Raw genomic sequence first — 27,383 nt, forward strand, 5'->3', positions numbered from 1 at the left:
CCTACCTTCTCTTCCTGATGCACTCTGTTGGCATTGTCCATCTGAAAGCTGTGCAAGGACTGGATTTTGTCGATCTGCTGTCGCTGCTTCTCTAGTTCCCCTTGGAATTCATTCTTTTTGAGCTCCACGGCACCCCTCTCCGCTGCCGCCCTGCGGACTTTGCCTTCCAGATCCATGATCCGACCCTGAGGAAGAGCAAATTAGCCAAAGCAAATAGAAATGCTTCCCCTTGCCAGGCTCCTCCAATGCATTCAAGGAATACCAAATTTCACAGAACCAACAGTGCTAATGTCATCAAAGTATTGTGTGAGCCCGTGATACCTGCCACACACACAGACACACACACCCCCCTGCAGTTTTACATAAATTACCAGTAAAGCATATTCTGCAGAGACTATCAAAATTTCAGTTAAAGATAAGAGAAATGCAAAGCTGTCTCAGTACTTGAGCTTAAAAAAAAACCAAAACGCCCACACAAAAAAAACAAAACATAAAAAAAGATTGCCGTCTACAATATTTCTGAAGTAAAGGTCAAATAATTTTTTAAATTTAATCCAGACAATTCTGACATCACTGCACTTCCCAGTGTTGATCCTAAACTAACTCAAGAGGGAAAACTTATCTCTCAAATCAATACATTTTCCTGGAAGACCTGGGAAAGAGTAGAGGGAGGACAACACTGCCCAACTTTTACATAAACAACTGACATATGGCTGTTACACAAAGACACAGATGAGAAAAACTCATTTATAAGCAGAAAATCATGATTCTTCTTGATTGCTCAAAGACCAGTGACCATCAGAGGAAAATTCAACACCATCACATACCGCACAATCACATACCGCACATACAAACACAGAGACATAAGGTAAGGAATCAAGCCTGATGCTATCACAGCTTTTTTTTTTTTTAAAGTACCAATTTAGTTTTGCAGGACATTGTCTCTAAACGCTTTGGGTTAAAATTGCTCTCAGCAGCAAGAAAGAGTACAAAAACATGCGAGGGGTGGGGGGGAGGGGGAGAAGTATCAACAGAATTTACCCAGGTAGAAAGACCTGGGGATTCCAGGTGGATTAAAAATAGATATAATAAAAACTGTGCATCTTCCAAGACTCAAAAAAGTGGACCAAATTTTCTTACACCACAGTATGCTGCATATTACTGCCCGCCTACTCTGCTTCTCTGCCACAGAAAGCGAGAGAACAGAGAGGTGGCAGGGGGGCGAAAGAAAAAGAAAACGAAGAGGAAAAACACTTGCAGTTTAGCTGGAAGAGCAAAGAAAAGTACTTATTCCATTTCAGTCAGACTAGCTGCAAAGTCTTGCCAACAAACGAATGGGCTGACAGAGTGCTTTAGAAGCTCCATCCGCACCTTCGGCTATGCTTTTATTTCATTCAGAGTGCATGACTATGCAGAAGTGAAACGATTTTCAAGGTAACTTTGGGAGAAACAAACAAGATGATACAGTAAATCAGTAACAGTAACGGGGACCTTATGTCTCTAGGTTACTGAGATCAAGAATAAGCTAGTATGGTAGCTTATTTTCCTCACTATCAGCTGCCTCACGGTCATACAGCAAAGCTTCAGCAGTACTGACACAGTTACTACCTGCTGGTGGCCACCATCCTGAGGCCACTGACTAAAGGGAAAACAAGGGATGACCAGAGTCCCAGAAGACAGGGCATCATACCCTCCACCAAGGGAAAGCTAAGACATACCCTTAACTGCATGGCCAGCCACATGTCCTGTTTGAACAGTGTCCACTCTGAGGTGGAAGAGGAGTTCAATTCCCACAGCTGTCAATTCAGTACTAAAATTCGGCTCAATTACAAAGAGGATACAAATTCAGTGGAAAAACTTGAGAGGAGCTCTCAGCAGCCATGTTTAACTACCAGGTTTGCTTGTTAAAAAAAAAAAAAAAAAGAAAAGAAAAAAAAGAAAAAGAAGAACCAGCCTCCACATGTTGTCACAAACCAGAAACTTTATTCATGTACTCCTCAACTTCAGAACGCGTGCTCCAGAAAGTATTAAAACCCAAGCTCAACAGTCACAGAAAATACAGTTACCATTAGAAAAATAGCAGACAAGGTATTTATTCCATGTGAATTGCATGCCCTCTTTAGGAAAGATTTCCAAGAAACACAAATTCAGATTTTTAGACACTGTTTCTGAACAAGCTAGTTTTCCTTGTACTTGGTGGGAAAGCATGTGTACATCCTTATGGATCATGTAAGAAAAAAAAAATCTAGGGAGATGAGCAAACTGCAGATGCCCATTCAGATTAAAAAAGGAGTACCAGTCTCAATGTACACTTAGGAAGAAAAACAAGGGGATGGCATTTGCCACATCTGTAAAGTGAAACAGCACAAGATAGCTGAATGCTTTGTTACTTCTGGTCACACAAGCAGGTCTTCAAGTTTTGAGTCCCCCTCACCTATAAACAGGCATTCTTCCCATACCCTTCATCTCCCACTACCGATAAGCAACAACTGTAATATTTGTGAAAATTCCTACAACAAGCTGAAGCTCCTGGCCAACCACATGCCGGAGAAGCATCCTTCTTGTTTTGGACTATGTTTATTAAACACACAAGTACAAGATGACACGCAGAGCAACAGGAAAATTACCTGCAGATCCACGCTGCGAGAACTTGCAATCCAGTAATTGAAGCCCAAAACAATGATGCACGCCACGAGCGCAGCCACGAGGAGAGGTGGAGACTTCATCCCTCGGCAGCTGTTTCCTAGCCCTACCATTTCAAGAAAAAAAAACAAATCCAAAGAACCACAACAGTGTGGAAACCTGCAAATGAAAACAGACACGTTACATTGCATCCTTCTCTATGGCTATTTTATACACGCAATGAAACTTTTACTGCAGTAAGACAACAGCTCTCAGCTGAAGGGACTACACCCAGCAAGGAAGGCATACTGTCTAGATATTTACATCTGAAGGACAAAGAAAGCCCATCTCATACTATTAGCTTGTACATAAAGCTTCACATGGACTTGAGGGGGAAGTTTTGAATGTTCCTAACAATATAATGAAAATCTGCAATAAACAGAACAAACCAGCCATCCTTTTATCATATATTCCACCCCAAAAGCTAATTAGACAACACCCGTCTACAGATCGAGGATAGATTCCTTGTTATCTCATTTAGTCAGAAAATAAACTTCGTCTCGCTGTTTCAGGAGTAATTTGAATTTTGCTTCCCAAACTTGGGTAGTTTCAACTTATTCCCTCTATCTAACTTTTTGGTTCCAAGCTTGTAAAGAAATAAATCAATCAGATTGAATCAAATTACTTTAAGGACAATCTAAAAAATAAAAATAAATAGCAGACACTCAGATTTCAATGCTGAATTGTATTAAGTGATGTTTGCTTTGATCCTCACCTGCTTTCTCTGCTCCTAACGGAAAATAAATAACCTTGCTTTAACGAATGAGCAGTACCAACGGTACCACTGGCTGCTATTGCGACTTGGGTTCTTTCTGTGGAACAGCCCATCTTAACAGAAAAGCGGGGGAAAAGGGCAGTTGGAATTCTGTTTGAACTAGGCCATACTTATCCTATGAGATGATAAAATCTGGTCTTAATGAGTGCAATACCACCTATCTTGGTGAATCCTCAAACTCCACTGGGAATCAACCACCCCGACACCACTTCAACCACCCTGACATCTGCTGGAAAAGTAGCACGGTGAGCTATAGGCAATCTAGGAGACTCCTAGAATGCATTGACGATAACTTCTTAGGCCAGGTAACAGACACCCCTGTGAGAGGGGATGCGATACTGGACCTGTTGGTCACCAACACAAGTGAGCTCATCAGTGACGTCAAGATGGGAGGCAGCCTGGGCTGCAGTGATCATGCACTGGTGGAGTTCACAGTCCTGAGGGGTATGGGTCAGGCAAAGAGTAAAGTCAGGACCCTGAATTTTAGGAAAGCAAACTTCCAGCTCTTCAAGGAGTTAGTCAATAGGACCCCCTGGGTAACTGCCCTCAGGGACAGGGGAGCAGAACAGAGCTGGCAGATCTTTAAGGATGCTTTCCATAGAGCGCAAGAGCTCTCGATACCCAGGTGGAAGAAATCAGGAAAGGAGGCAAGAGTCCAGCATGGATGAGTCGAGACCTGCTGGTCAAACTAAAGAGCAAGAAGGAAATGCACAGGCAATGGAGGCAGGGACAGGTATCCTGGAAAGAGTATAGGGACGCTGCCCAGTTGTGTAGGGATGGGGTCAGGAAGGCCAAGGCGCAGCTGGAGCTGAACTTGGCAAGGGATGTAAAGAATAATAAAAAGGGCTTCTACAGGTATGTCACCCAGAAAAGGAAGGTCAAAGAAAGCATACCCCCCCCCATGGGCAAGACGGGCAAACTGGTAACAACGGACAAGAAGGCTGAGATACTCAACAACTTTTTTGCCTCAGTCTTCACTGGCAAGCTCTCTTCCCACACCTCTCAAGTGGATGGACCTCAAGACAGGGACTGGGGGAGCAAAGTCCCTCCCACTGTAAGAGATCAGATTCGTGACCACCTGAGGAACCTGAACATGTGTTAAGTCTATGGAACCTGACAAGATGCATCCCAGAGTCCTGAGGGAACTGGTTGGTGTAGTTGCCAAGCCACTCTCCATGATATTTGAAAAGTCATGGCAGTCAGGTGAAGTCCCCACTGCCCGGAAAAAGGCAAACATTGCACCCATTTTTAAAAAGGGTAGAAAGGAGGATCCTAGGAACTACCAACCTGTCAGCCTCACCTCTGTGCCTGGGAAGATCATGGAACAGATCCTCCCAGAAGATATGTTAAGGCACATAGAGGACAGGGAGGTGATTCGAGACAGCCAGCATGGCTTCACCAAGGACAAGTCCTGCCTCACCAACCTAGTGGCCTTCTATGATGGAGTGACTACATCAGTGGTCAAGGGAAGAGCTACGGATGTCATCTATCTGGACTTCTGTAAGGCCTTTGACATGGTCCCCCACAACATCCTTCTCTCTAAATTGGAGAGATACTGATTTGATGGGTGGACTGTTCGGTGGATAAGGAATTGGTTGGATGGTCGCTAAACTAAAAGAGGGTAGATTCAGACTAGATGTAAGGAAGAATTTTTTTTACGGTGAGGGTGGTGAAACACTGGAACTGGTTGCCCAGAGAGGTGGTAGATGCTCCATCCTTGGAAACATTCAAGGCCAGGTTGGATGGGGCCCTGAGCAACCTGATCGAGTTGAAGATGTCCCTGCTCATTGCAGGGGGGTTGGACTAGATGACCTGTGAAGGTCCCTTCCAACACAAACTATTCTATGACTTTATGATCTTGGACACAGCTTGTAATAGATTGCTCTCTTGTAAACTGAGATCAACTTATTTTCTTTTTGCACTCCTGCAGACAAAAGTCAGCAAAAATGGGCACAGAAGATCAAACAGACAGCAAACACGGATGCATCACAAGACACTAACTAAATCTGAAATGGGTACATTTACTATTAATATATTGTACAGTCTCTCAAGGTGCATGCTCTTAAATAAACCAACTTCTTCATTACAGATATAATTCACAGGTTGTGATGTATTTAAAAATTAGTAAGTGGTAGCAACTCTTAAAGGGTTTACATGTGGACATGTACTGTAATCACAGGGGAAGAAGGTGATGCAGCAGTTAGCAGGCACCAGAAATGCTGATTCTACTGTATGTCCGGCACTTAAGTCCTTCAACAGCTTACCTATATCTAAGTGTGCACATGCACTCTCTGCAAAATCCCCTCTTTGCATTCAATTTAAGATAAAACCCATCCTCCTCTTTTCTCAGCAGGGATGCACAATACTGCCAGACTGGTGGAGGTTTCAAATCTATTTGTTCATTTGAAAAGTTTGTGAATTTGTTTGTTTGCAGACAGGATATATATGGAGCCTAAGAGTAAAATGTGGCTTCCTGAAAATGCTTCCTCTTCGTGTACATGCACACACAGAGACAAAAAAACCAAACCCAAACTAAACCAAAAACAGTGTGCATAGTTGCAGAGGTCCAACAGCTGAGGCCCGAGTTTCTCGCCTAAGGAAACCTCAGCTACAGAGCAAACCGACGCATGCAGCACAGCTCCAGTGGACACACATGGGGCCACGTACAGCTGAGGTAAGGTCAGCAGAAGAAGCAAAGGCATAGGGAAGAACCATGCATTTTTGTTGTAAAGCAAAAAAAAAAAAATCAAGATGCAGCAGACTAAAACACACCTAGAGATACACAAAAATTTCCAATACGAAGCTAAGAATTGCAAAAACACGTACATCTTGCGCAGACTATTCTCCTGCTGTGCCATGCTAAGAGGACCGCCTGAGAAGTACAGAGCCACTTCTCCTTCTTACATGGATTCCCTGAAAACCAAGAACCACAGATCTCCAGAGTGGCAAAAATGAGAGGTGGAAAATGGGGATGATCAGCACTGCCACATCAGCTAAGAACAAGATAAGTCATTTACTTTTGCTTACTAGAATAAAATACTACATTTCAAAAAATGTATATCAGATCCTGTCATGAAGTCATCCGCATCCTGTCCTTCGCTGTAACAGTGTTAGTTGGTACACTTGAAAACATGGAAAAACACTGCAAGGCACAGTGCATCATTCCAAGTGTTACTTGAATAAAATAATTGGTATTTTCCTCCTAGCAGTCAGAAATAGAGAAAGTAGTCCATGTTATCAGCAGTAACAACTTGCACTGGAATTTAACTGCTGGATAAATATATGGGACTAGCTGTTTAGCTCGAAAACTTTCAGAGGTAAAGCAACTATATTGTTCAAAGGATGAATGATTAGTTCACCATGCAGCTTAAAGCACAGGTGCAAAACCACGTTAAAGGAATGCCAATACACCTACCGAGCACACAAATCCAGCAGCCTCAGTGACTCTTCTGCTCTTTTCAGCTATTAAAAACAAGCAGGCAAGAAAGTGTTGATTTCACTAAAGCATGTTTGACTTCAATGCATTGTTCTCTCTAGAAAATCCAGTGGTGTTTGTCCTTAAATAATTTATATTAATTGGGAATATATTTTCATACTCAACAGAAGGAAAGGCGAAAAGGAAAGTGATGAAACACACAGAAGGATCTTCCATCCGAATAGTGCGGACCCAAAACATTACCTCAGTTGCAATATTGATATTCCCTCTCTCATCAGTTTAAAAATAAAAACTGTTTAACTTTCTATCATGGATACACACGTGCATGCATTTTGGAGTAGAGATAAGCAAATCAGCTCAGTAAGTACATTTACATGGAAATGTATTTGTACATGCTGTTTTCCAGGAAACATCTGGTTTGGCACAGTTATTTGAGTTGAAAATACAATACATTTCTGATTTTATGGGTAAGAAAGTGATTTTACTGAAGATGAAGGAATCCGTCTTTCATGAATGTTTACTACAGATGTGAAAATTAGATGCTGTATCACATGCATAATGCTCTACATTTGGTAGAGGTAAAATTCCTGACTTCTGAACAGCAGATTTCATCCTTCTGCTTTGCCAACCCAGCAGCACTTCATCGAGAGGGAGATGTTTTAGACTCCAAGATATTCAAGCAAATTAACATATAGCATACTTTTATTTCCCATATTAATATACTATCAGTCTGAGCAATTCCTTCTTTTACTGTACTTGGCTGAAGTAGGATAGCTGGTATCCAGCAATCTTCCACTACAGATAATTCACAACCATGCCAACTAAGTCTCAAGACCAACACATTAGAGGCAAAGACAGAGCAAAAGAATTTGTGCATTTCAGACTCCCAAAAGGAAAGCCAAGTCTCTCCGCTCACAAGGTCCAGCTCTGTGTATTTGCATGAGACCTGCCGAGCGGGAACAAGCAGAACAGATGAAGAATTCAATAAAAGCAGCACACAGCCAGGGGAAAGCAAAAGGGGTCCCTTATCCCCCGCCTGCCTACTGACCACCTCCTCCACCACCCAGCCACTGCATGGTACAAAGCCAGCGTAAGCCAGAGCAGCACATGAAGACCATGTGCCACTGAAAAGCAAAGGCACATCTTTCTTGGAGGTCTGCGCCCCCGAATAAGGACAGAGCCTTAGGAAAACCCCATTGGAAAGGCAGAGCCATAACCAGAGACAAAAAGGAGGAAAAAAACCAACAAGGACCCGAGGGCTACCGGACAGCACTGAGAGGACACACAACCCCATCTGCTCACACCAGCCGACAGGCAACCACTCTGCCCAGGCTCAGGAAACCTCCTCCTATCAAAGGACCCCCACAGACAGACAATAGAGCTATCCCCACCTTTTGCAGATTCCTCCCCAGTTGCTCAGTGAGATTCTGGAAGAAATTACCTGTTTTTTCAGATATTGCCATGAAATTCCTATGTCTGACTGTTTGAATAAAACTATACTAGCTTACCAAGCAAGCTAATCAAAACCTCTTCCAGTGACAACAGTTAGTTATACCCAGACATGACTAAATCAGACTAACGGTACTAGAAACTGGGTTTTCTTAAAAAAAAAATTTAAAAAACTGGTTTTTTTTAAAGTAATTCTTAAAAATGTGAATCAGAGAGCAAACTTTTGTGCTCCCAGTCTTCCAAAAAAAGGTGATGGTTTGGGGACAGGTGGAAATAGAGAGGTGACAAAATGAGTCAAAACCTCTCATTTTTAGTTTTATATGTGGTTAACATACAGTAGAGATCATCCTTGAAAGAGAAAACCCAATTGTTGGATCTCGCTCTCGGCTGGATGTTACCCACAAGTACCACCATCCACAGTCGCATGGCAAGAACCAGTTACAGCCAGCAGCAACATTTATGCTTTCAAGGGTGCACCGACTGCTGCAGGGATCAGGAACTGGGTCTAATGCACTGTCACAAAACACGGCATGCAGATTTCTTACCATCCTCTGCAGCAACACTGTTTGGGGGTGGTTTTTTTCAAGTTTGCAAGTCAAAAGAGGTCAAACAAACGTTTTTCCAATGGAGATTTAAAGTTTGTACAAGGAACTCAAGCCTGCTGACCACAAACTTTCTAAATAGCTTTCACAGGAATCCACAAACTGCAGGCTGAAAGGAAAAAAAAAAAAAAAAAACACAAAACCAACAAAAAACTCCTGAAACATTCAGCAACAGCCACTTCTCAAACTTCTGTACTTTGGATGACTGGCTCACTTCAAAGTGGCAACCACCCAAAAAAAAAAAAAAAAGAAATTCAAACACCGATGCAGCAGGATGTAACTGAGTCACTATTTGCCCAAAGTATCAAGTTACACTTTTCACAGGAACACGAGGGGGAGAAGCATTTATGGCACAACGTGTTCAGCAACTGCACTCATCCTTCTCAGGAATAACCATCATTTGATACTCAATTCAGATCTTAGGTCTTGCTTTTCTAACACATTTTAAACTACAAGTAACAGATCAGAAGAGTATGAAAATACTGAAAAAGTGGTATCTGTTCAGGGGAAGGGTGACTTACCACTCCTCCACCAACTATTTTTCAAATCAGGAAGTATCTCTTCTTTCAAATGACTACTTTACAAGAAGCTAATAACCAATCACCCACAATGTCCTGCCCTTTACCTGATTAAAGAGAAATCCCAAATAGGTGTGTAGCTAAAAAGATGCCAGGGGTTAAGGTAGGTGTCTATTCTGATGAAGGAAGTTAGGTAACCAAAGGTAACATGACAAAATCTTCTAAAATACCCTGCACAAAGTTTCCAGACATGCTGTCTAGGTGTACTTGTAGGCAATACTACTACCACCTGAAAACACTGTGTCTGAAAATAAAATTAAACAAGCAAACTTATACACCAGCAGGATCTCAACAGTTAGCCCGTTGATTTCTTTTTAGGAAAATAGTTTGTTGTGGGTATTTTTCCCATACAAGACGAACTATCTTGTTAAGATCACAACTAATAGGACACCCACTTGATCTTAAAATAAGACATTAGGAAATTGAGTACTGTAAGTTTAGATATGTGGTGAGAAAACCACAACATTGCTACCATTCCCCCACCCTGTAACACTACACGTATGGTTCCTCTGTAAAACATGCAAACCTCCCCCTAGGAAGAAAAAAGAAAAATCGACATTGCAAATAGTTCTTTATGTGCAAAGTCCTGTTAAGATGTAAGATGAAGGGCCATTTAAAAGACTCAACCCAAGAGCAAAGTTAATTAAAAACGTGATCAACTACTCCCATTTTCAAGTTGACAAGGGAATTCAACGAAGCGAAGCAAGGTAAATATCCTGGATGCACAAAATAAACCCAGTATTTATTGTGTACCCAACAGCTGAACCTAAATTTCTGAGGTGGGGGAACCACTTTGCCAAGGAGAAGTGGGAAGGCCTCTGGAGGCATGAACTTGCGAAAAGCCATCAGCCACCCCAACAAGGGTAAGAAGAGAGAGACCTCCGCAGCTCTGCCCGCGGGGAGGGAAAGCAGGGAGCTGGCTCCGAAGGAGGAGGAGGGTGAACAGGTTCAGGGCACAGCCCCGGTTGGAAGGGACCTCGAAAGACCATCTGGTCCCACCCTTCCCGGGAAGGGGAGCTTGGAAGAGACTATCTCACACCCTGCCTTGTTACGGCCCTTTCTGATTTCTAGTATCATCACTATTTCTACCTCCGCTGTGACTATCCAGAGTTGTTTTGGGCTCAACACATTTGTCTCTGTGCAAAAGACCCAAAGAGGGAAAACTGACTTAAGAGAAAATAAGAAGTGTAATATAATAAGACACTATTAGCGTCAGGTACACACGCAAGCGAAGCCCAGACGAACCGCCCCGGTACCTCCGCTGGCATCCACCCGCAGCGACTGGGAAGTTCCCGGGGGACGGAGCCCGCCCGGGGGACGGAGCCCGCCCGGGGGACGGAGCCCGCCCGGGGGACGGAGCCCGCCCGGGGCCGCACCGCTGGCCTCACCGCCCGCCTCCCGCCGAGACCAGCGGCTGCCGCCCCGCCGCACAAACCCCGCGCCGGAGACGCCGCTCGCCTCCCCCCGCCGGCCACCGGCTGCTGGAGCCGGCCGAGACGAGCCCGGGGGGGCAGAACCCGCCAAGCGGCGGCAGGCCGCGGCCCGGGGTCCCTCAGGCCGCGCCGCGCACCCCCGCCCGGCCCGGGCCGGCTCGCCTCCGCCGGCCGCCTGCCTCAGCCACCGCAGAGGCCGCCGTGCGGGGGGACGGGACTCCCGGCAGGCCCGGCCACACCAGCCCCCAGCCCTGCCCTGCCCAGCGCCGCGGGCAGCGGCGGGGCCGCGGCCGCTCACCTCACCTTGCTGTGCCGAGCCGCTGGCGGCGCCCCCCGCCGAGCAGGAAGGCGGCGGCCGGTGCCGCGCCTCCCGCAGCCCCTGGCGCCCGCTGCGAGGGACGGCGGCGGCGGCAGGAGGCACCGCGGGCAGGGCAGAGCAGGGCAGGGTAGGGCCGGGCCGGGCCGGGTCGGGCCGGGCAGGGCAGGAAGCGCGGGGCGCGGAGGAAGTCTGGCGGGCGCAGGGGCAGCGAGCGCTCCCGGGCAGCCCCCGGCCCGGCCCGCCCAGCCCCGCCCCGGCCCTCCACCACCCCGGCGCCTCCCGCCTGAGGCAGCGCGGGGCCGGGGGCCGCCCCGCAGCCCGGGAGGGGACTTTGCCGGCGGCGGCTGCCGGCCGCACCCCGTCCCACCGGCGCCTCCGCCCGAGGAGCGGCCGGGCTCTGCAGCGCGGTCTGGGCTGCGGCGGAGCCGGGCGTCCACGCCTGCCTGCGGTACACCGCCGGGCAGCAGCCTCTCCTCTCCTCCCCTCCAGCCTGCGTTCCCCGTCCCGGTAGCTCAGGCAGAGAGCCCTTAACCAGCGCTTTAGCTGAGGTCCAAATTTCCAGTCCTGACCACAGGCGCTTGAGTTTCTGGAAAGCGACGTGTGGGAAAAGCTGAGTGTCCGAAATGAGAGACGAGTGAAATAAAACTCGGGAAGGCTGTTTTAATATTTATTTTTGACAGCCAAATGGATGAGGCGGGTATTTTCCTCGTTCAAAAGTGTCAAAGCAAAAAAAGTTAGGCAACGTGTTTCTTCCATGGTTATTAACTCAGCTGGACACTTTCCACCATCCAGATCTGCATGTTGTTTCTGCGTGTTAGCTTTTGCAAGTGGAAGAGAAACACTTAGAGTGAAAGCAGAGTATAAAAATTGCTGCAATAGCAGTTGTAGGCTATGAAAAACGCAAAGGAATTTATCAATCTTTGGTAGAAGTTATTATTTCGAGATCAGTTTGCTTAATGACATGGTACCTTTAACAAAAAATTGAAATTTCTAACTGAACAAAGAGCACGAACTTAACAAAAATGATCTTCCACATGTCAGAAGATAATGCCGAATATGAACCTTTCTTCCAGTCCTTGAAGACCATTTAAAAATTGATCAGTGTAAGACCTGCGTTTTAGCTTTTTCATGGGAAAGAATAGATTTTTTTTTTTTTAATAATATATACAATAGTTTTGTCTAGCTCAGAAACAGAAATTTTTCTTACAAGTTCAAAGCCATGTTGGATCATGTCCCTCTAGTTAGGAGATATGTGATTTCCCAAGTGGGAGCTTTTTCCCCTTCTTTTTCAATTTTTAAGGAAAAAAAGCCCAGCACAGCCAAAGTCTAGAGTTATAATTTGACTAAAAGCAGGGTTTCAAATCTTTAGGGAACTGAACTGTTTGTTGAGATTCATAAAAACACAATGAGACTCAGAAAACAGCTCAGGCGTCTTTGTCAGTAAGACAAGAAGATGTTAAAAATAACCACCAATAAAAATATTCATTAGGAATAACTCTGCAAGCAGAAAAAAATGAGGGCTGTCTGCAGCTGGGACCACTGATGGACTAATTTTGCGCTGCTTGCTTACAGGCAGCTAAAAATTCTGGAGACATAACCCCATTATTTTTCCTGTCTCATGAGGTTGTCTTGAGGAGAGGCAGCTCTGTCCAGAAGATCGGGGGGCAAGTGGGGGGGGGAGGAAAGGAAGGAAAAAAATCATTAACATATAGAAATGACTGACAAGTCTCAAAACGTTATTCACTATAAAGCCTATCTTTAATAGGGAGAGTGAAGTTTTTATTAAGTCCAGCACTGTCCACAGTATAGATTCAATGAGAAGAAATTAACTTCATTGAGTTAAAAACATACAGCACTGTGCAGTTTGCAAAAAGTAATCCAAAGAACATTTAAACACATTGACGGTGACAGAACTAGTTCAAAATGTTTATCAGCAGGCATCGTTTACCAGTGTTTCAGAAAATATCAGTAACTGATACTGGCAGAGAGGAAGTTGTGAAAAGCTCAGGTGCTGCGGAGCAATGGTGCTTATGTAAAAAAAACAACTGCTCTATTAAATCTTCATAGCCATTATTTCTTCCCCTGTTAATGAATACTTAAAACTACAACTATAACCAGTCTTGCACAAAAATTAGTAGAACATGCAACATAAATAAAAATGTATCTTTATTTAAAAAATTAATAGCTGTGTATTTTAACAGAGAACTAACAAAAATACAAGTTTTGTCTTTAAACGTAAACATGGTAAAGCAAAGAATTCTTAAAAGAAAACCACTCATTTTGGTTTAGAAGAACAAAATGGATGGCATATAGCAGCCAGGCCACTCAGCATGGTTTCCTGTTCGCTACATACTCGCAATCCTGCGATGGTGTTTCAGAACTATGTTCTAACACTGCTTTGGAGCCGATAGGAACACACATCTACATACGTTAAACTGCAGAAAGGTTGAGGATCTCAGCAAGATCTCTTGGGACCAGTACTAGAAGCAATAGACTTGATAAGGCATTGTTTATATGGGCTTCACAAGACAGTGTGACCGTCAACCCAGGACAGAGCTGGCCTTGAGAAGGAAGCCAGATTTGTACCTGAAAACACTACATACTAGGACTGAGTGTTAGTGACTTACTGCTGCCAAAATACTGTGTCTGAAGAGTGTGGTCTAAAAGTAAAGCAATTTGCTGAAGGCTGCTGGAGGTGGATCACCTGCATCATTTGTATCTGTTCCAGAGGTATTTGTGAAAATCAAAACTACTGTTCCAACTGAAGTAAGAAAATTAGATGTGCTTTGACAAAAAGGGATTAAAAGCACCCAAATCTGTATAATAATGGTTATTTATCATTAGATTAACTGGAAACGCAGCAGTAGGTGTGTGAACATTGACATATAGATATATATATAGCTGGCATAGCACTGAAACCAGGATGCATTCACGTGCAAAAATTGAAAGTCAGCAAATTAGTCAATGGTAAAAGAACACATGTTGTTTTATCTATGTCAGAAACATTAAAACTGATGGTGGTGAACCTTTTTTTAACATTGAGAGTTATCCCATGAAAGATAACAGTATTCAATAGATGCCTTTATTATACAAGTTTTGTCATGTTGCTAGGACTCTGCACAGAAACTTCATTACAAGCAATAGGTTTTGATAGATGTTAAAATGTCCCTAAAAAGAAAACACCTGAGGTATAAAGTACTTTGCAGTTGATGCTATGGAAATAGTACATCTGTTTTTTCTTGAACTCCTGGACAAATAAATCAGGAGAGTTAATCCATGTAAAAGATTGCTTGAAGTGTGGGCATGCTATGTTTCCAGAGGGTGACTGACATATAATTGCTTGACATGTACAATCTACAGTTTTTAGATATTACCATCCCAGTGTTATGTGTCTGTGCTTTATGTGGTGTTTCTGATATCTCAATGAATGAACAAAACCAATGCTAAAACCCCCCAATGCCTCTTTATCTTTTCTATTTTAGCAAATATCTTGCATTGTGCTTTTTTCATTAACTGAAGTAGAAGGATGCTCATTATGTACCTTTCTAGCACACAGGGAAAGAGCTATAGCATTTTTAAGTGCCATGTTGTGACTATTAAGAAGGGATTAGGTCAAGGCCTGCTGAATACGCCCTGCTTGATTAGTTTAGGCCCTTCTGAAAGTTTGCTAGTTAATTAGCATGTATTACCTCAGTGGCTTGGATGTAGAGTACATCTCAAACACAAAAAGTGTTTTCTTTTCCATGATTCCATGCAATCTTGTATGTTACCTGAATTCCCAAGTGCCTGTGAAATGGATTGTTGCTGTAATCGTAAGGTCTGTTGATCACGCAGGCAGCTGATCTCTTCTTTGATCTGCACTGTTTAAACATGTGTGCAAGAGATGGGGATGTAGCCTTTACTTCAAATTCCATAGTTTTCTGCCTACTTGTGAGGAAGTGCATTTTTAAGTCACACTGCCTCGCAGTCAGAAGAGCAAAATAAATGTCTTACTATTCCTTGCAAAACTAGCAGTTTAATAATCTTGATCCTGAGGAGTTCACTCACAACTTATTTGGGTTTTTTTCCTGACCTTCTCTATGGTCGTTTGTACATACATAGAAACACACAGGTAATTCATAACTGCTGTAACCATATTTCCCCATCTACACTAGAGCATTCCTATTTGAATACATCTACTCCCACAGACTGTTAGATGTGAGCTCCACCTCCCTTGTCACCTCTCCAATACTACAGAAACACTGCCTATTCATCTTTAAAAGGTACTAAAAGTTTTGCTCTAGCCACACTGGTCAGGTAAGAAAGCATTGGTCTAACAGAGAGAGAACAGATTTTAAGAACTTTGATTCAAATCCTATCCCTGCCATTGGTTTCCGTGCAGCCCCGGCAAGTCATTTAAAATCTTAGGTTTGAAAATAAGTATCTGTCTCATAGCCAGGGAAATGATGCAGAGCTGGTGTAAAGTGAGTTTTGGCAATCACTTTTAACTTTTCTGTATTACTAGCACTACTCCTAGTACTAGTACTACTAGTACTGCTACTATTACTAGTACTCCTCCTGCCCCTCTCCCCATCCCTCCACCCCCTTAAAAAAAACAGTCAAAGAAAAAGGATTACGTTACAGAGGAAGCAAATGTAAGAGCAATTGTGTTGAAGGAGATCCTGATCTTTAGACCCTAAACTCATGCTGAAATTTAACTGAAACTATGTGGTTGGCTGGGCTTACCCTTCCTTCAGTAAAATCATGTCCCTCCCAAAGCCAAAAAAGTGTAGTCACTCACTTGTTCAAGGCCAAGATTTTATCCTGTGTCTTTTCTAGTCAGAACATCTTTCAGGATCAATGGGAAAAAGATCCTAAAAGACCAAGCATAAAAAACAGTGCTTCACTGTGTTAAAGGTGCTGATTACACTTTTTTTGACACCAGCAGACTTGTTGCTGTGCTCTTCACTTCTTCCTCTCCAAAGCAAACTGAGAAAGAGGCATTTTACATCAACAAAACAAAATACACGCATATACGTCTTACCTAAAAGTTTACTACCATGTAATAGTAACTGAAATAGATCTAACTTCTTCAGACTTCCTTATCAGTCCTACATCCCAGACTCTATTCTGCCTGATCCTTGAGGATCTTTTGGTTTTGTATGTTTTTTAGCTTTCCTATCACATGACAGAGAAGGAGCAACTCTCAAAACTTAGCAGAGAAATATATTACCTTGAACGATTTTTTATTTCCTAACATGCTTTTTCTGCTAAATGATAAGCTAAAACAATCCAACTCTCATTACCCTTTCACTAAAAAAATAATCAAACCAGAAGAATCGAAAACATCATTCTGCTTCCTCAAAGCTACTGAAAACTTTCTGGTAGAACAAGAGTGTCAAAACCAGTTATGAGATGACCTTCTGGACACCCATAGCTAAAGTAGTATCAGAAGATCATTATCAGCCAGCAGATGCACAAAAATTCAAACTACTCAAGAAAGGCATTAGCCATGTATCGGTGAGAGTGAGGTCAACTGGTTTACTATGCTATTACTCCTAAAGATCCCAGGCAACAGGAGTCTAACTCCCCACAGCATCCAAAGAGTTTAAAGGTTTAACACATTCCCTTTTTCCCATGTGCCGTTAACTTCAGTTGCCAGACATCTCTCTCTACTCTTGACAAGTCTCATCCATGCAATGTCTTTTTTGCAGAGTTTGAGGATCCTACCTTTGAAGGTGTGATTCTCTTGAACTGTGATTCTCTTGATCTAACCTAAAGGAATGAAGTTTTCTAGTCTAAGCATCCAAAAGGTTACCAAAATTACAAAAAAGAACTAACATGAAGGCACAACAAGGTCTCCTTTTTTTAAATTTCATTAAGTCAGGGCTATACCCCAAAACTACAGAGGGCTGGGATGCTGAAGGCAGCTGCTGGGAGATGGATGATCTCCCCTGCCTCCTGTCTCCTGCTCTCAAGGCGGGGGGGGGGGAGCGCATCTTAAGTCCACATTACGTTCTTCAGAGGTGCTGATCATATTACAGGATATGAAAGACCACATTTGCCACACATTTCTCAATAGCAGACAAAAAGTAATATGAACTATATCTTTTTTCTTCTGCATAATACATGTGCATATATTTTTTTGTGTGTGCATACTGACTTACATGCACATTCAGGGTCTGATCTTTTATCAAAAAAGCTTACGGGCTGTCCAGTCACTGGATGTCGTTCTATGGCCTGCATTTTACAGGATGTACATGTTAATGATGTCATTTGGCCTTGAAAATAGATATCCAACAAATCTTCAACTAAAATGGGTGCAGGCTGAAACACTGAATAAAAACTAACCCTTTCACAAACGAATGAATCTACATAAGCTTTGAAATTCACTTAGGAATTGAGAATTTTCTAGTATATATACTGCAAAAATTGGCATTACTATCCACTACTTAGGTCAAGCAGCATGCCCAGTGTTATGCATGTTTTAATTCTCTTAGTCTTTAGAACTGGATTTATGTACAGTGCTTTGTATTGAGCTGGAATTCAGTTGCTAATTGGAAATTGTAGGAGAGTACACTGATGACCTTGACTTAATAAACACATCTCTGAACTAAGATCATGGGCGAGGGACCAAGAGGAAAAGGGGAAACAAGGAAAGCAGAAGAAGGAACAACAAGATAACTATAAGCCAATGAAATGCTGCATGATAAAAGTTACAGAGCCAATTAGATGGATAGAATAAGCGCGTGCATTGTGCGTGCTTCGCGTGAACCGGTTGGGATAAGTATAAAAGGAGTGTTGTCAGGTAAATAAAGGTCTTCCCCTACCATCAGCACCGGGAGTCCATGTCTCATTCCCTTCAGGAAATGGGAGTAATTATGTGCTTATATAGGAATTAGTATTAGGTGGTATATTCTAGTTCCATTTTGAAATTTGAAGCTCTCCATTCTGAGAGCTTCATCTGGATTCCAACTCATCTGTGCATTTGCAGAGATAGAAACCTTCTATTTAGGTAATCACTTTGTCAAGTTAAATCAAAACAAGGCATTCACAAACAAAACAAGCAATAAATAGGAAGCAGGGAACAGTTCATTTGCCTCTACAACTGTTCTCAGAAGAACTGTCAGCTGAAATCTGACTAGTCTTGCATTACCAAAGCACAGACATTATCACAGATGAATGGTAAGGGACTTTCTTTGGCTTTCCCAGCTTTTGTACGCTCTCTCTGAGTAACCCTGGATGCTGGCCGTGGGCATAGCTTCTCTAAATGGCAGGACCATTCTTCAGCTTCTTCAGCTCTGCAGAATTTGCCTCAAAGTATCAACTCTCTTGCTTAACTGCACAGCCTTATTTAGAGAAAATGCCCAGTATGCTCTGACATGAGAATATACAGCTTCATGGGAAATCCAGGCTAACTGTAAGAATTACAGTTAGGCAGGCTGGTCTTGCTACAACAAAATCAACATCTACTTATCATCTGAAAAGGCAGTAAAATGCCACCTTAGCAAAGAACGTGTTGGCTTGGAGAGCTGGATACCTCTGTCCAGGATCCCTACCAGGTTGTCTGTCAGCTTCACTGTGTGACTTCTTTCTGTTCACCTTACTTCTGTGTCTTTGGTATGTTGACAGCTCCCTTGTCCTGTTCTGGGAAATAGGTTTTTCATTCATAGGATATCTCTGAAGGTTGCTTCAGAAGGTTCATTGATTAACGTTACTCTGCAGTACCGGTTGCTGCCATCTCCTCAGGAAAAGTAGTACCTGCAGGCAATGGCTGTATTCACTCCTGATGGTTCACCTTGGATAGCTATGTAGCCAGAATTAAGTCATTCTTTTCTCTTCCAAAACAATATATAAAAGACTGAGTCCCTTATTTTCAACCTTTTTAGCTCCCATATGTGTAAGCCAGTAAGAAGAATGCAACACATTATTTTCTGTGGATGTTATACTGATGGGTGGATTTCTGTGGTACCAATTGCATGTGCAATAAAGGATGATAGATTTGCAAGCATTTTCTGCAACCTTGTACAGATGTGTACAGTCACATGCACAGGTCACAGGCTGAACCTGTTTTTCCTAGAACGTGGGCTGCCCTTTGCAAAACTTAGGCCTATTTGACTGAAATTCAGAAAGTGCAGGTTCTAGCCTGACCTCTGCTGTGCACAGTTAAAGTACAAGTCAATCTTCTCTATTCCTCAGTAAGTCAGAACCATAATGCTTTTTCCACCTAATGAGGGCACTCAGAGACTTAATTTATTTGGGACAACACATGGCTACTCTCGGTCCCTGTTTTCTAGAAAATGGTCTAGAAAATGGTCTAGAAAATATTTTCTAACAATGGTCTCGGTCCATATTTTCTAGAAAAACTGTCAGTGACACAAAGCTGCAATTCTGCAGGGAAAGGCAGTGGTAACTAACATACGGTAACTAAGTACAGTTTTGGCTAACTTTCCTCACTTCAGTTTATAGGAAGCTAGAACATATGAGGATCATTTAATCACTTTTTCATGCCAGGGTTCACACTAGGTAGTGGGGTATGGTAATGTATGACAGACTGTCTGTGTAATTACCTGTCAGCTGCAGTATTTAGCTCTGACGGTGCATCTTGGTACAGGGGTCTGGTCTCTATAAAGCACAGGCTGATTTACACCTCCTTACATGAATTTTGCACTTCTTTGTACACAATATATGTACTGCATATGCAAGTGTAGGGCAAAAAGGGAAACAATGCTAGAGGTCACATGGGAACTACTAGAAGTACTCTGGAAATGCAGGTGGGAACCTGAGGATTATCCAGCAACACAGTCTGTCTATAAATGCAGGATTAGCAGCAAGACAAAAGAAAAAGTATTTTCTGTTGAATTTACAGAGGTTCAAAGCACAAGTTTCATACAGTGGTATTTGTTTATGTAAAGGCAATGCTGTGTTTTCTGGGACTGGTGCCTGTGAGGCACAAGTGCCTGTGGGTGAACCTGATTTGCCATCTCATGGGTCACAACAGGGAGCTAATTCCAGCCTTACTGCTGATTTAGCACTGAGACAAAGCAAAGCATTTCCACTAGGGCTGCTAGCTAATTGTCCACACACGGGCTGAGACTGCTGCCAACTTTAACTCACTGGCTACATGAATCAAATTTCCTTTTGCCATCAGCAGTTCAAAGATGGTAGGTACAGGATGCTACTGAAATTGAGCAAATAGTGTTTCCACACTCCCATCATAGCAGCAGGAATAAGAATGCATCACCCTTGGAATGTGTCACGTCAACAGCATTTCCAGCTTTTGCACTGTAAAAATATGGGTACCACAGCAAAGTCTGAAGGTTCAGTTTAGACACAGCCTCTGTGACAGTCTGTTGCTTCTGCAAACCTGCAAGAATTGATACTGCAGAACAGGCATATTTAAAAAAAAAGTCCATTAACTTTGCATCACTGTTATTTGAAGGGACAGAAATAATTAGCAAATAAAAATGCAGAGTATGCAGAGATAGCCACCAGATGGTAGCAACCACATAGCATGGGTATCTGTTGAATTTTCTCAATTAGACTGGATTTCTTGGAACCATGAACACTCATGCATGCGTTTGCACATGTAAGCTTGACAGGCTGATCTGTAAAAATACCACATAAATTGTGAACAACTGCTCAAACTCTCCTACATCAAAAAACACCAATGAGAAATATTCCTCCACAGTCACTTTGCTCCTGTTAGCAGAACACATCCTTTATGTTCCTTCTGACAAACAGGTGAGACAAAATTAGGATGTTCACAAAAATCAGCAATATGGTTGACAGTAGTCTTCAGTCAACTGGTTGTTGCATTGTCAAATTTGATTCTCAATCTAAAGTCAAGAAGCCTCTGGTGCTTAGCAAACTCTTTTGCCTGATAGCTTCTGCATAGAGGTTGTAAAAGCAAATAGTGTGCAGTGGAAGAACGTTTTTCAGGATATTCATCCACTACTCTATGCTAATATCATCTGCTCACCAAAGCAATAGTGAGACCCTGGCCTCTAGACTGTTCTAGGCAAACATAAAAATCTCCCCCGTCCCATAGAAAAATAAATACAGAACTCCTAATCAAATACTGTAGTTTGCTATATTTTTGCTGACCCTGATTTACACAGCTACAGGTACTACATCAGGCTTCTATAGTCACAATCTCCCCAGACATCAGAACAATGTAACATTTAGGAAACAAAGCTTTTCAAAACTGAGTGCGTGTATAAGGGAGAGTGCATCAGGCCTTTGCGAGCTTCTTCTGCCCTTTGTTTCTGGCTGAAGCGCAAAAAGCTTACATCTGCATGGGTTATCACCATCAGGTGGCAAAAAAAACCAACCCAAAAAGTCTTGCCCGGACTTGAATCCTATGCCATCACCACCTTAAGAATTAGTGTTATTTTGGTTTTAGAGCTTCCTGGCTTAAGAGTTGAGATATTGACAGGAAAGAAGATGCTAGATTTTGAAGAGTTCACAAAGTCTCTGCCAGCTCTGTACAAAGCATGGCAATTCTACTTGGCTTGCCAAGTGACCCATGCCTCTAAAAGGTTGACATTCTGCATCAGAACAATGAGATATCATTTTGGATCCTTTGCTTTTAAAGTATGTAGCAACAACAGTTTTGGTTTCTATGCTTAGGGGTAAATTGCTGTAAATTGGCTGTCTCCAAGTTCTTTTTAGTCCTCATGCTCTTTTGGGTCTCATCTCTTGATACTATAGTGGCAGCCAGTAGAGCTGTTGTGGAAATATGTATCCTTCATGATGAGATCCCATCAGAGCCGCCACATTAAGTCATGCTCTGTCTAGACTGCTTTGTTGTTTTCTGAACGATAATCAAAGTAGTGGAAGTTGGAAAGATATGGACTTTATTATAGATAATCCGTTGCTCCTGCTTCTGCCACCTTCTTTGTCATGACAGAAATTAAGGCCTATCTGCACCTGTCTTCTTCCCTTCACCAGTGGCTACAGTTCCCATTGAGGAGAGGTATTGTTTAGTATTATGTTCCATCTTTCCCCTGGAAGATTAGATTATTTCATGGGGACTACTGATACAAAGAGAAGCAGTGGTGGAAAGTACAATGCTAGCAGTGCTAATCCATCATTGAATTTGTATAGGAAGCAGCAAGCAAAAGACTATTTGGAGCAGCAGTGATGAGTATATTATGCATGGCACAGAGATGTGATCCTGCTGCTGTATCTTGGAAGAGGAAGCAGAGCAACAGTTGAAACACAACTATGGGTAGGGGTTCTGCTACCTTTTGTCTGCTTATGGCACGCTAAGGCTAACCCCTGAAGACAATTCACACTCCTTTGCACAGCCATGGACTGCCTTAGGTCCAACAATAAACTGCACATAAGTACCTTTCATGAGCTAGCAGCCCTGCAGCACAGAGAAGCACAGCTGGACCAAAACAGTCCAGGAACTCATCAGACCTGCAGGTCATCCACTGCACTACCCTGAATAGCTCTTTGTGGCCACCCCTTCTAGGAGCATGGTCAGAGCTGGCCCTGATCCAACATCTGTAAGCCTTTATAGACTTGAAGGCTCTAAAAATAATGCATTTGAAATAATATACGCAAAGCAAGAATGTGACAGCCCACTGGAGCATAGCTCAGCACAGACTGTCTCTCTTGGTGCCTCAGGAGCAGTAAGTGGGGACTAATTACATTGATAATTTCTCTTCCCTAATTGTATGAACATGATTTTTAAGAGCCTGGGATCAGCTGCAAGTACAAGCAATTACAGACCTGAGAACTATTTCCCAAGCTATTGCTGCCAACAGACTTGTCCCTGTCCCAGAATACTTCAGGACATAGGGAGAGTGCAAACATATTCTCATTTTTTTTGCAATGGCTGCTCAGCAGTGCTCCAAGTCTGCAGACTTACTGTTGGGCGTGATCTGTGTGCCACTCAGTCTGCTAATATTATTCTCCCATCTCACAAAGAAGGACCTTCTGAAAATCTTCCCTTAAAATGAAACAACCTTAGCAGGAAAAAAAAAACCCAAACCCAAACATTAAAGAAAATAGCGGTTTCCTAGCTAGACCCATAATACTTCCCTATGTCTGCTTTCTAAGTGATTGCCATTTCAGGTGGGACAGAGGATCCACGCTCTTTAGGTGTCTCCATTCAAATTTAATCATCCCCCTTCTCTATACAGAAGGCAACCCCATGAAGCAACTGGAAGAAGAGCCTAGCAGCTGTCCTGTTGTGAATCTTGGTGTATCTGCTGTGATTTGTGCCACATCTCCAACTCCTGCCATGCTTCAGGCTCTAGCATTTTTTTCAAAAACCTGCAGCCTCCTGCTCTAGTCTCTGCAGTCCCTCAAGAAACCACAGACAGGGCCTTGCACCTGCATTACATAGAATTTATTACTGTTAGTTGTGACAATCATTTACATGTAGCCCTGTTCACGCTACTCTGGTGATGCACAGGGACTTCTGCAATCAAGAGAAGCATAATTTATATATGCTTTGGGACAGTGCATGATTTACAAGGCATAATAAAAGAGACTAAAGACAATAGTTCCTGAATATTATTTCCAGCTGTGATACCTTTTCGGTGTGACTTTGGGAAAGCAGACTCTATATTTAAGTTTCCATGCATTTGTGTGTTCCTTATAGTGGCTTTAATGCTTTTTAGCTGGTGAGGTTAGTAGTTGTCAAGCATGTGTACGTGCACCATGCATATAATACAACAGAAATGTTAAGCTACAACGTCATACAAAACAAAACAAGTATATTAATAAGCTAAAACTAACAAGACAGGAATACTTACTTGTACACTGGGGAAAAAAAAAACCAAAACAACAAAAAAAGGATATTACCTTGTAAAAGTTTTTGAAACCTTCTCTTACACTGCCCTGTTCATGCTCACAGCTTGAGTCACCAAGTGCCTGTTTCTGAGAGGCTGGGGACAGCCAGTGAAATTGCCACTGAGATTTCTAAGCAGGTGCATGAATACAGGACAACACTGTCACTGTCAAGCATTACTTAAAAAACAAACAATCACACAAACTGTCAAACAGTGGAAACTTGTTACATGTGAGAACAAATTGTTGCATATTGTAACTTGTTAGATATTACAGCAAATCTGTACAAGGCAACAGTTACTCCACTGCATAACAGAGAGAAACTTCTGCTGCGTCATGGTACTCTTAAAACATAATGATAAAGCAAGAGTTCAGTGAGGATTATAAAGTTCTGGGAGGGATGGACCACTTCTTTCCAATGTAAGAAATGTTCCTGGTTCTTTGTGTTTTACATGTAATGCACAAAAGAGCCTGGTCTTCTGTTCCCTCTATGGTATAATTCTATGGTGAAGCTGTGCTTCAGATGGGAGAAAAAACAACCCACTGTGACACAGCCATTCCTAAATACGCAAGCCGTTACAGTACTGATCATGGAGCAAAGAAAACTGGTGTTGCCACATTGTTAGATCAGAGACAGAGGCAACCTTAAAAGGACAAAAAAACCCCTTTTTGTTTTTATGTATTCTGTTTGTTGCATGAGAACCCACACCATGTTTGCAAGCCTGAAATGTCATAGAGCTGAAGAAAACTTGACTAGAGTGATTTGGGGGGAAAGAGGGAAGACAGGGGAGAGGTTTAAGATCAGCTTTAAAGATGTAACTTCTAATCATCTTGCTGTATAGCAGAATTCAAAGACCCACATTAGACAGCGAGGCTTCCCCTGCAGCACGCAGGCAGAGTGCAGTGAGCCAGCTCCAACACCCTCCATGGAATAAAGCACTTCAGAATTAAACATCCAACATCACAACCATCACTGACAGTTAGACTCTCACATGTTTTAATAAAGGTAATTACAGATGAGGGGTAATAGCTCAAATTACTCCTCAAAAGGCATAGGAGTACTGAAAGCTTGGAAAAAGAGACTATATTTCTCCTACATAGCTTTCGGTTATTCAGTTTCAGCAATGATGTTAGAATATTTGTGTTAAATTCCTCACTGTAAAAAATACTACATCAATAAAAACATTGATACAAAACACAGGTTAGAGTGCCTTCCTCCATCTCATTTGCTTTCCCTTCATGGAATTCTCCAAAGACTCTTAAGCAATTTTACTTGTTTTAGCTTGTCCGTGAATTTTAAGCATCATAATTAAAGACAGCCTAAGCTGACCTCCTGGACATTATGCAATCTTTGTTTTATATTTGTCTTTATATAAACCTGTCTTTCCTGCAAATTACAGACAGTGAATGATTATGATAGTGCTACAACTGAAACACAAGCACTAGTTTCCTTTTGTTTTATAGGCACTTGTTCTAAGATCTAAGCAAGCTTTAATTTGTGTTACATATTCTACTCCAGCAGCATGAATTCATCTAAATAGACGTAAGATTCACATTTTGAGTGTGTTTCTATGTGCAGAAGGAATCAGAGGTATAGAATCTGCTTTATCATTCTGTAGATCACTTTGCAAGGAAAGGATGCTCTCCAGTGTGACACCATCAGGCTGTGAAGCAAGAGTCTCCAGGAGCTAAGGCACAGTCTTGCCTTTGGGCAGCATTAAAACACCTCCTTTTTTTAAAGGAATCATTTCTATAGCAAATTTATATTATCCTCCTTCATCTAGAACCCTTTTGCACAATGTTTTTCAGAGGCAGTGCTTTCTCCCAGCTGTACATATCTGGGAAATCAAGCTACGTGTCCTTTCAAACTAAAATTCTGAAGCGGGGACAGCTATTATCAGAAAATAGCCAGGATACTCACTGAATAGTTATCTTTCTTATGTCAGAAGAAATCCATTTCATGCTTTATGGTCCCAATCCAAAGTTCACTGAAGCCTGGGGGTTTTCATTAATTTTGATGGGTTTCAGATCAGATCATTTAAAAAAAAAACCAACCACAAAGTAGTACTTCACCACCTAGCTGCCAGCCTCTGGGTTGGGATACAATTAAAGCTGAGCAAAGTAGAACCCAGCTGAGTTTTTCACTAAGCTCTTTCCCACACCCTTTATGCATCTGAGAAGAACACTTCACAGTTTAGAGTAAATCTCAAATTCTTACATAGCTCTCACACAGTGGGATTTCTGAGAGAATGACTAGTGGTGGGAAGCTAAGGCAGCTTCGGCACTCTTTCCTCAGGTATCTTCATAAATACCATCTGGTGCAGCAGGACTGCACCCATACTTGGTATCTCATCCTTAAAGAAATTACTGTTTTCATCTGCTGTGTTTAACTGTCATATGTGCCTCCAGGGAATAACTCATTTGCATGGTGAAGACAGAAAAAGAGCACAGTTACCAGGCAGCTACAGCAGTGGAGACCTCTGAGTAGCTTGAAGAGAATGGTTGTGGCTGTTCAGGGCAGCTGGAAAGAAAAGAGTCTTTTTGGTGAGGCAACACCACTGGACTAACTGATTAGCAATGACAACCAGGCAAGCCGAAGGTGTTGCTAACACTTGGAGACAGGGTTGTGGGTCTGGCAGAGAGATCTCCTTTGTAATCAGGACTGAGGGAATCCTGTCATAAAACAGGAGAGTCTGATGGGTCAAAGGAGAATGGAAGAGGAGGGAGGAATACAACTGGGAAAATTATCTCTGAAACAAAGCAAACTGAAAGAGGGGCTGTTCCCTGGGCATTTGGAAGCAAAGACTGTTTCATGACTGACAAGAGTAGACTCTGAGAGAAAAGGTGATTTAAAAAACCCAAGGCATTGTTTGGAGAGAGAATAGAAGACAATGGAGAAATATATATAGAGAGATGGATATGCAAAAATAAGGAGAGAGAAACAAAAGGATGAGAGAGGAGGAAGGACAAGTCTTGAGTTCCTTAGTCTGGGCAGGGCACAACCTGGTTAGGTAAGTGGGCTGATTGACCTAGAACATGCCTGCTCTCAGGATCACATCAGACCCAGGGATATCTATCTCAGACAGCAGTTAACTGAGCCAAGCTCTCTAGACTGGGAATTACATTGAACAGAAAAAGACATACTACTTGTTATATAAACAGCAACTTACTACGTTCCTGCAGAGACAAAGGAATACATGTACTTTGTTTGTCTGAAGGCTCATGTTTCCCTCAAGCTGCTCCACATCTGAGGAACAGTAAAACATTTGGGAGAGAGTAATTTTGTTCTGCTATTTTGTACAGCATGAGGAGGTCATGCTCCA

General features: G+C 42.6%; 1 protein-coding gene across 5 annotated transcripts in view; it reads right to left on the reverse strand.

Annotated features, from left to right (window-relative positions):
- The window catches only part of GOLM1 (golgi membrane protein 1), a 38,011-nt gene extending 26,475 nt beyond the window's left edge, over positions 1-11,536 (reverse strand). Inside the window, exons 1-4 of one of the 5 annotated variants that reach the window (XM_075527168.1) lie at positions 11,259-11,535; positions 6,873-6,919; positions 2,628-2,802; positions 6-185 (exon numbers count right to left, since the gene is read on the reverse strand). In XM_075527168.1, coding sequence (XP_075383283.1) covers positions 6-185; positions 2,628-2,756 — 309 coding nt within the window. In that variant the 5' untranslated portion in view covers positions 2,757-2,802; positions 6,873-6,919; positions 11,259-11,535. Of the gene's footprint in view, positions 1-5; positions 186-2,627; positions 2,803-6,872; positions 6,920-11,253 lie in introns of all 5 variants that reach the window. The other 4 variants (XM_075527172.1, XM_075527171.1, XM_075527167.1 and 1 more) reach the window with 4 other exon arrangements.
- Positions 11,537-27,383: the final 15,847 nt, after the last annotated feature.

Source organism: Mycteria americana, chromosome Z, assembly GCF_035582795.1.
Source record: "Mycteria americana isolate JAX WOST 10 ecotype Jacksonville Zoo and Gardens chromosome Z, USCA_MyAme_1.0, whole genome shotgun sequence".
Classification (NCBI taxonomy): domain Eukaryota; kingdom Metazoa; phylum Chordata; class Aves; order Ciconiiformes; family Ciconiidae; genus Mycteria; species Mycteria americana.